Source organism: Ovis aries, chromosome 5, assembly GCF_016772045.2.
Source record: "Ovis aries strain OAR_USU_Benz2616 breed Rambouillet chromosome 5, ARS-UI_Ramb_v3.0, whole genome shotgun sequence".
Classification (NCBI taxonomy): Eukaryota; Metazoa; Chordata; class Mammalia; order Artiodactyla; family Bovidae; genus Ovis; species Ovis aries.
Genome location: NC_056058.1, coordinates 15,681,425 through 15,691,610, shown reverse-complemented (window position 1 = coordinate 15,691,610; position 10,186 = coordinate 15,681,425). Strand labels below are relative to the sequence as shown.

The window sequence follows — 10,186 nt, the reverse complement described above, 5'->3', positions numbered from 1 at the left end:
GATATCGGTGGTGTTAGCGGAAGTCAAGTAGATAGGCTTCTAAGAAGTTGTAAATAGGTCACTGGCCTGGGCTGGGGGCTTCCTGCTCCCGCACTTTATCTGAAATCAAAGCCCCTCCCAAAGGTGATCTTAGGAGGCTCAACTCTGTAGAGGTTCCATCCCCAGGCAGATGTTGGTGGCTGCTGGTGACTTTGATGAGTCCCCCTCATACACACACGCACACACCCCAGCCTTCTCATCAAAGCCACGGAAACAGAAAGACCACGAAGAGAGTAAAGGAAACTCCAGCATGGGTGGAGGCTGGGCCCCTGGGGCTGTTTCTCCTCCCACCAGCCCAGCCAGGGAGGCATGAAGCTGGGTGCCCTTGGTGTGGGCAGAGTGGGGTGGGGGAGGCATCTGAGCCTTGGTCGCTGCATCTGGAAAGTGGGGGCAACAGCAACTCCTGCCCAGAGGTGCAGATGAAGATGTGACTTGCCACCTATGGCTGATTCACGTTGATGTTTGACAGAAAACAACAAAATTCTATAAAGAAATTATCCTTCATTTAAAAAATAAATTTAAAAGATGTGACTTGCACAAGATGTCTGGGGCAGGGGACATGCCTGACAGATGCTCTCCTTAATATCTCTAAATGACACTCATGTACTTATGGATCTCTTCCTGCATACCAGGCACCATACCAAGTGGCTTTTTTCCTCATCTAATTTTAAAATTCACTGTTTCTTTCTTTTTTTAAAAAAATTTATTTATTTGGCTGCACTGGGTCTTAGTTGTGGCACGAGGGATATTTAGTTTCAGCACTCAAACTCTCAGTTGCAGTATGTGGGATCTAGTTCCCTGACCAGGGCTTGAATCGGGGCCCCCTGCATTGGGAGTTGCAGAGTCTTAGCCATTGGACCAGGAAAGTCCCTCCTCATCTGATTTCATCTTTACAATAAGCCCAGGAGGTGAGAATCCTTGTTACCTAGTATTTCACAGATGAGGAAACTGGGCATGGAGAGGTGATGGGGTTTGCTCCTGTGTCACATGGCCAGGAAATGACAGAGTAGACTTGGAACCCAAGACCATCAGATGGCAAAGCCGGTTCCCTTCCCCCCTTTACCAGGCAACTGTGTCAACAATAACAAGAGTGAGTCATTCTCTGGGGTCTGAGCTGTGATCCTAGGGTCCAGGGAAACCTTGCTTCCTGGGTCCATGCTCATTTGCATGAAACATCAGGTCTGTAAGCATATCATTACCTGTCCCTCCCCACACTCTTGGATGCCCTGTTACCCCAAGCTCCCAGCTGGCTGGGTAGAGTGCCAGTCTGTGCTGAATGTCGGCAAGAAGGGTACTGAAGTGTGTAGCCTCTGCTTTCTTAGGAACTGTGGATTTGAGGCGAGAGCACACCTGGGCACCAGGTCTCTGGCTTCCCTGCTAAACCTCCTGCATGGAGTTGGGTCAGCTGGGTTCAGAGTTCTCAGCTGTAAAAGTGAGCTCTGTGGGTCATTCCATCTGTCCCTGGGCCTCCATGAGCCACCTGCCCCTTAAGAACTAGACAGACCAGCTGCGACGTTCAGCATTTATTTCCAAGGCCAGCGGTCCAAGGGCTACAGACTAAGTCTGGTCCTCACCCCAGGATGTGAGGTGGCTGGCTGTGGCTGGCTATGTGTGTTTGTCATTGTGAGGCTGTGAGTGTGTGTGATGGGTGTGACTGTGATGCAGCATGTGGAAGTCTGACATGGAAGCATCGCATCCCATGTGTCATACGTGGTGTGACTGTACGGCCCAGTGGGGGTGACGGGCTGTGATGATGACTTGTGTGTGACTGTGTGGTACATGGTTGTAATGCAGTGTCTGTGACTGAGGGTTTGCTCTGCCGTCTAGGACTTCCAGGTTGTGTGGGAATCTGATGTTTGGTGTGTATGCGTCTAAGGTTGTCAAGGAGTGGCTGAGCTTGTGATTCTCTGGGATGCTGTAGCTGCGATGACAGTGGATTTCTCTCACTTTTGCTACCTTTTCTTTCTCTTTCCTTTCACTCTTCATTTCCACCTTTTCTTTCTTTATCAGTCCATCTTTCTTTCCTTTCACCCTTCCTTTCTTTCACCTTTTCTTCCTTCCTATCCACCTTTATTTCTTTTCTGTCTTTATCTAACCATCTTTCTCTTCTTTCACCTTTTCTTTCTTTCCACCTGTCTTTCATTTTTCCTCCCTTCTCCCCCTTGCTTCTCTCACTCTCTTTCTCTTTTTTTCTTTTTCTCCCTTGAAACATCTTCTAAGTGCCTGTGCAGCAGCCTCTGGCTTGGGTGCTGAAACAGCAGTGCTGGGTGTCAGCCAACCTGTGGATGATATACACCGGGAGCCAGAAACGAACCACAGAGGGAAAATTTACACCATGGAAATGGGTGTCCCCTCCTGGGACAGCTGTTTGTTGAACACCTCCCAGCATGTCCCTACGCCTGTTTCTCTGAGGGTAGCTTCGTGGCCAGGCTGTGGTGTGGCCGCAAGCCCTGTGGGTGGAACTTGGGTCATGACTATGACCATGGGTAGGGCTGGGCTGGGCTGGGCTCTCCAAGGTGGGTGAGTCTTGATGATAAATCCTCTCCACCTCCCCACCAGAGTCCGCCCACACTTGTGAAAGGGTAGAGAGTGTTAAGAAATTTTCTGTTCTCAGGCAACTCCCTGGACCCCCATGTCCCACTTTAATCTGAATCAAAAGTATAAATACAATTTCCTGTCTTAGCCAACCACCACCACCATCACCATGTCCCTTAGATCTGAATCGGGAGTATAAATAGCCACCCCTCACCCCTTCCTGAATATCAAGATCAGCTTTAGCCCCTGCCTGGGGGCTAACAGACCCCCCAGTGTTGTCCAGGCAGGGCCTGCAGTCTCCTTTGATCCTTCAGAGGTGCCTGCTGGTTCTTGGGGCAGCTGCATTCTCGCTAGTCCTCACTGAACTCACCACCTGTCAACTTTGGGTGTCCCCCAGGCCCGCTCTAAAAACCTCCACTCATGTTCTTCTGTGTCCAGAGGCATCCTCTGAGGTCTCTTACTTGTCGGAGACGCAGGTTGGATTAGCCCCGACCACGTCCTTCACACCATGAAGGCCCCGAAGTAGGAGCGTGTGCCGTCGTGGACTTGGATCACGCGCTCGCCCGGCATGCGTACCACCACCTCGTCCCCCACGTCCAGGTGGACCACTCCGCCCAGGAAGCTGCTGTCCCACCACACCTGGGAGCCGTCTGCTCGCCCGCACCGCGACCGCCGGTTGACCAGCAGCTCCACCTCCTCGGGGTAGCTGGCGGTGCGCTTGTAGAGCCCGTGGGTGATGGGCAGGCAGCCGGTCAATCCCTGGGAGCAGCCCGTACCACCCAGCTGCACCTTGGAGTAGATGTAGTAGTAGCCGGCCTGGGCGACCACCAGGGCCCCATCCCGGTAGCTAAGGCCCCTCAAGAAGGCCAGGCCCAGTTTCGTCTCCCACCGCAGCGGGCCTTCCTTGCCAGTCCGGCTGAAGTCGGCCCCTGTGGAGGGAGACAGAGCAGGGCTGGTGAGCGCACGTTTCCTGCTCGCAGTGGGACCCCGGGCCAGGCGCCAGCCCTCTCTGAGCGCCACCTTGCTCTGTGCTGGGCTTTAAATGTGTGCACTCACTTCATCCGCACTTTACAGGCAGGGGAACTGGAGCACAGTAAGTGGCAAAATAACTTGCTTATCCTCCATCTTAATGCTTTCACCCCCTTCTTGCAGGCGGGGAAACCGAGGCACAGAGCAATGGATTCGCCCAAACCGTCAGAAATTGTTAAGTGGCAGAACTAAGGATTTAAGCAAAACACATCATGGCCCAGCAGGTTATAACCTCTGTATGCCCCAGTCTCCCTCTCTGGAAAATGGAGCAATGAATAGTCCTGGCTAAGGACTGAATGAATGAAGAGGTGGAAAGCCCATCACAGTGTGAGCCAGAAAGTAAGCACCCTACAAGGGTTTATTCAATAAATGAAATTAGAAATTCGTGGACTCAGGCAGTGTCTGTGCTCTGGGCAGCTTTGAAGAACTAATGAATAAAGGAGTACTCAGCCACCACTGGGGGGTCTGTCTGGTCGCCCCAAGACCCACTGAACCCTCTTACCCCTGCCAGGACTTGAGTGCCCCTCACCTGTGAGGTGTGCTGCTGGTTTGTCTTGCTTGGGCTTCTGCTCTGGAGAGAGAGAATCAGAGGTCAGAGGTGAAGGTCGTGGTGGGGGGTAAAGGGCCAGCCTCCAGAGGGGTCACCTAGTCCACCTCCTGGTGTCAACCTCACCCTTTCCGGAATGACCCAAACTTCTGCTTCTCCGGCCTGGGGGAGGGGCTTCCGTGGGGCTTGGGCCAGTTGTGCAAATTGCATTGGGCAATGGACTGAGGGGGTGGGGGCAGCATGGGAACCATACCGTCCCCTCCTGGGCGCGGGTTGTGGGGGGCGGGCAGAGGAAGCAGGACCCTGACTCACCTTGCAGCAGCTGCTCCCAGTGTTTTGCACTTTTGTCCTGAAAGTACAGAGCAGCCCCATGGTGAGGATCTGTGGGGCCCACGCCCTGGTATCACTCAGACTCGTGGCCAAGAGGCACACACAGACCAAGGGCATAGACGTCGCCCTCTGTCGACTCCAAGACCACGTGCAGGCCCCACCCCTACTCCCTGCACCCAGCAGGCTCTTAACCAGCCAGGACCTCAGTTTTCCCCTCTTGTAAATGGACACATGGAAAATGCCTGGTTTGAATTCCCATGTGAAAAGTGTAATACAATGCCTGGCGCAGAGCAAGTGCTATAGAAATGTTTATTACATAAGTGCTAGGGAGCTCAGTCCCTGGATCAGGAAATGGCAACCCACTGGAGAAGGCAATGGCAATCCCTGGAGAAGAAAATGGCAACCCACTCCAGTATTTTTGCCTGGAGAATTCCAGGGCCTGGCAGGCTACAGTCTATGGGGTCACAGAGTCAGACAGGACTGAAGTGACTTAGCACACACACACACAGAAGATACACAGTCACCTGAATGGCTGGACACTTGTAGATAAATGCAAACACGTGAATACAGACACATGGACACAGACCTGGACTCACTGACAAGACACACATGGAGGCAGATACATGGTTGCAGGGTTTACGGATTCACTTGGGTCTGCACATACAGAGACCCAGTAACAGAGACACACAACATCAATACACAGGCTTGGACGAGTGAGGAAGTGGCTGTGTTGGTACACGTGTGTGGGATAGCAGCACAGGTCCAAGTGGGCCTGTGGCCATCAGGTCCAGCCATGAGCAGAAAAAGGACCCGGAAACAAAAAAGGCCGAGACTGCATGGGCAGGGCATGGGACACAGAGACCTACAGGTGTGGCCGAGACATCCGCGGTCATAGGAAACGGATGCAGAGAGGCATGCTCACAGACTGAGACAAGTGGCTTAGTGACAGCCCCGATAGTGGTGATCAGGGTACTGCTGGTAATGACTAGCTAGGTCAGGGGCTTCCACGGTGGTCCAGTGGTTAAGACTCTGAACTTCCAATTTAAGGGCGAAGGTCTGACCCCACTGCTGTGCAACATGGCCAAAAAAATTTTTTTTAATTAAAATATTTTTAAAAATGGTCAAACTGAGGAATCAGATAAATATTTTAAACAAACAACTAGCCATGTCAGGATGGCGGTTCTGGGGGATACAGACAACACAACTGTTTTATAAAACATTAAGCTTCCTAGAGGTATGTGTGTTAAGTTTCTTCAGTTGTGTCTGACTCTTTGCAACCCCATGGACTGCAGCCCACCAGGCTCCTCTGTCCATGGAATTCTCCAGGCGAGAATACTGGAGTGGGTTGCCATTGCCTCCTCCAGGGGATCCTCCCAACGCAGGGATCAAAACTGAATGTCCTGTGTCTCTTGCGCTGGCAGGTGGATTCTTTATCACTGAGCCGGCTCAGAAGTCTGCTCCTAAACACCTAGGTTTCGTTAGTTCCCATCACTAGAAGAAATTATAATTATGTGATGCCATTGCAGTATTTATATACAAATCAATATGTTGTACACCTTAAACTTACACAATATGCTATGTCAATTATATCTCAATTTAAAAAAAAAGTCAGTTCCCATTTATTGATTGGCTTCCCTGGTGGCTCAGACGGTAAAGCGTCTGCCTACAATGCGGGAGACCCGGGTTCAATCCCTGGGTCAGGAAGATCTCCTGGAGAAGGAAATGGCAACCCACTCCAGTATTCTTGCCTGGAAAGTCCCATGGATGAGGAAGCTGGTAGGCTACAGTTCGTGGGGTCGCAGAGAGTCGGACACGACAGAGCGACTTCACTTCACTTTGCCTGTGACACACACACAATATTCTGTTTTATTCCCTATGGAGACTCTTATTATCATGCCCATTTCATGGATGAGGAAACTGAGGTTCCAGAGGTGAATTAGCTTGCCTGGGACTGCTCTTAGTCTGTCCTCCATCTTTGCACACACACGTACAGATGCTCAGTGACATTGGCTTGGAGATCCCCACCCCACCCCAGTGGTGCTTACCTGCAGGGGGCTGCTAACCGCCTCTAGGCGCCAGTGCAGCTGCAGCAGGAACCAGCCCTGGACAGCCAGTCCGGCCACCAACAACAGCAGCACGAGGCCCAGTCCCAGCTGGGCAGCACTGCAGGGCTGTCTCCTGCGGCTGTGCCCCAGCCTCCTGAATGGGATGTCTGTCTGTCCATCCACCGCGAACACTGAGGGCCTTGCAACTGTCTCTTCCATGCCTGAGTGGATGAGGCCCCAAGATGCTTTGGGTCTGGCTGGCCTGGGTGAATCCTTCAGGCCAGGAGGGAGGAAACCACGATTGCCCAACACGCCTGGGCTTCTCACACTGCCAGCAGGCACTCGTGGGTCCTGGGGCTGCGTTTAGAGCTGGGGCTCGGCCCCTCCCCTTCCCCCACATGCCCTCCTCTCCTTCCTGTCTTCTCCCCACCCCCAGGCTGGCCCCATCTCACTCACACTCAGAGCCTCTCACACTTTCCAGAGGCATCTGGAGACGTGACTCAGGTGGGGATGGGAGACAAAAAGCCCCAGCTTTCCCTTCTGATGGCATCAACCACAGGGTTGCCAAGTGTTTGCTGAGCACCTCCTGTGTCCCAAGTACTGTTCTAGGTTTGGGGGCACAGCTGTGAGCAAGAGAGACAGATGTCCGTGGTCTTAAAGCACTCCTATTCTAGCGGAGTGAGAAAGACCAGCATAGCAAGAAAATACTATAGAGTGCTTGAAATGGTAATACAGCGATGGGAAATGCCCACAAAGAGTGGTTTGTGTGTGTCCCTGTGTGTGGGTGTGATTATGTGTGTGCACGAGTGTGTGGATGCGTGTGTGTAGCTGCAAGTGTGCACCTATGTGTGTAGTGGATGCATGCAGATGTGTGCGGGTGCACGTGCATGCCCGTGCTTGAGTGCTTGTGTGTCTGTACACACTCCTGTGTGCACGCATGCAAGTTTGTGTGTGTGTGTGTGGTTTGTTTTTAAGTATTTATTTATTTATTTGGCTGTGCTGGGTCTTAGTTGAAGCATGTGGGCTCTTTGATCTTCGTTGCGGCATTCGGGATCTTTAGTTGTGGCATGCGACCTCTTAGTTGCAGCATGTGGGATCTAGTTCCCTGTCCAGGGATCAAACCCAGGCCCCCTGCATTCAGAGTGGAGTCTTAGCCAGTGGACCACCAGTGAAGTCCCACTGAAACTCACAGTCAGAGGGTGGAGCTACTGTCCACTCAGCTGACTAAAGCCAAGTCCTGGGAGTCCTCCTGGACCTCTCCTCCATCCTGTCATGACGTTCCACCCTCAGCAAGCCCTATGGATTCAACCTCTGAACCAGATCCCAAATCCAGCCACCCATTTCCATCCCCACTGCTACCACCCTAAGTGCTATAGACTGTTCCCCAGCCCCTACACTGATATGTGAATACCTCCAACGTGATAGTACTTAGAGGTGGAGCCTTGGGGAAAGGCTAGGGCACAAAGTTGGAGCCCTCCTGAACGGGATTAGTGCCTTTATAAGGGGAGTTGTAAGAGATATGCTCTGTCTCCCTCTCTGCTGTGTGGGGACAGAGAGGGATGGAGGGCAGGCCAGGAAGAGGGCTTTCTTTGGAACTCAGCCATGCAGGCACCCTGGTCTCAGACTTCCAGCCTCTAGAACTGTGAGAAATAGATGTCTGTTGTTTAAGCCACTCAGTCTAGGGTAGCTTCTTATAGCAGCCCCAGCAGACTAAAACACTAAGGGACCCATCAGTTTTTGCTTGGACTGGTACAGTAGCTTCCCAGCCGGATACACTGCTGTACCTCGTGCCATCTTATGATTCATTCTCAACCTTCAAGCTTGTATGGCCTTGCTTATTTGTTTCTTTTTTATTTCATTGTTGTAAATTCACACAACATAAAATGAACTGTTTATTTATATTAAATTTTTTTTTTGACCTTGCTGGGTGCTCCCTGTGGCTTCTCTAGCTGCGGCTCTTGGGCTCAGTAATTGTGCACAGGCCTCTCTAGTTGCTGCTTGAGGGCTTAGCTGCCCTGAGGCCTTAGTTTCCTGACCAGGGATTGAACCTGTGTCCCCTGCAATGGAAGGCAGATTCTCAACCACTGGACCACCAGGGAAGTCCCAAAATGAATCATTTTAAAGCAAGCAACTCAAGTGCTATTTAGTACATTTACAGTGTTGTACAACACTAGCTAGTTCAAAAGCATTTCAGTGTCTCAAAGGTAAACCTTATAACCATCAAGAAGTCATTCCCAAACTCCCCCATCCCCAGACCCTGGCAACTATGAGTCCACTTTCCTGCTCTATGGATTGACCTGTGTTGGACATTTCAAAAAAAAAAAAAGAAAAGAAAAGAAAGAAACACACACTACGTGGTCTTCTGTGTTTGGCTTCCTTCACTGAGGATAATGTTTCTAAAATTCATTCACACTGTAGTGTGTGTTCAGTGCTTCACTCCTTGTTAAGGCTGAGTAATATTCCAGTGTGTAGATGAACTATATTTTGCTTACCCATTCACCCATTAATGGATATTTACATTATTTCCACCTTTTTGTTATTTTGAAAAATGCTGCTACGAGCATGTGTCTGCATGTGTTTGGGTTCCAGGTCACAATTCTTTTGGGTATATACCTAGGACAGGAACTGCTGGCACCAGCCTTAAAAAGAATTATAGTTTAATTTTTTGGTCACACTATGGGGCATGTGGGATCCTAGCACCCCAACCAGGGATTGAACCCATGCCCCTTGCAGTGCAAACGTGAAGTCTGAACCACTGGACCTCCAGGGAAATCCCCTGGCACCAGCTTTTAAACACTTAAGTCAGCTCTCATCTCTTCCATGTTTGTGTTGTCGTTCAGCCACTAAGTTGCGTCTGATTCTTTGTGACCCCATGGTCCAGTTTCTCAGTCATGTCTGACTCTTTGCCACCCCATGAACCGCAGGACACCAGGCCTCCCTGTCTATCACCAACTCCCAGAGTTTACCCAAACTCATGTCTGTTGAGCCAGTGATGCCATCCAACCATCTCATCCTCTGTTACCCCCTTCTCCTCTTGCCCTCCATCTTTCCCAGCATCAGGGCATTTCCAAAGATTCGACCCTTCATATCAGGTGGCCAAAGTATTGGAGCTTCAAATCATCATCAGTCCTTCCAATGAACACCCAGGACTGATTTCCTTTAGGATGGAATGTTTGGATCTCCTTGCAGTCCAAGGGACTCTCAAAAGTCTTCTCCAACACCACAGTTCAAAAGCACCAATTCTTCTGTGCTCAGCTTTCTTTATAATCCAACTCTTACATCGATACATGACTACTGGAAAAACCATAGCCTTCACTAGATGGACCTTTGTTGACAAAGCAATGTCTCTGCTTTTTAATATGCTGTCTAGGTTGGTCATAACTTTTCTTCCAAGGAGTAAGCGTCTTTTAATTTCATGGCTACAATCACCATCTGCAGTGACTTTGGAGTCCCCAGAAATAAAGTCAACCGCTCTTTCCCCATCTATTTGCCATAAGTGATGGGATCAGATGCCATGATGTTAGTTTTCTGAATGTTGAGCTTTAAGCCAATTTTTTCACTGTCTTCTTTCACTTTCATCAAGAGGCTCTTTAGTTCTTCTACTTCCTGCCATAAGGGTGGTGTCATCTGCATATCTGAGGTTATTGATATTTTTTCTGGC

The 10,186-nt window shown here is 50.5% G+C and overlaps 1 protein-coding gene across 1 annotated transcript; it reads right to left on the bottom strand.

Annotated features, from left to right (window-relative positions):
- Positions 1-1,547: 1,547 nt before the first annotated feature.
- On the bottom strand, positions 1,548-6,855 carry TNFSF14 (TNF superfamily member 14). Its single transcript, XM_027969780.3, has 4 exons — positions 6,526-6,855; positions 4,463-4,499; positions 4,133-4,174; positions 1,548-3,503 (listed from the first exon to the last, which is right to left on the bottom strand). The coding sequence occupies exons 1-4, from the start codon at positions 6,742-6,744 to the stop codon at positions 3,076-3,078; spliced, it is 726 nt and encodes a 241-aa protein (XP_027825581.2). The 5' UTR covers positions 6,745-6,855; the 3' UTR covers positions 1,548-3,075.
- Positions 6,856-10,186: the final 3,331 nt, after the last annotated feature.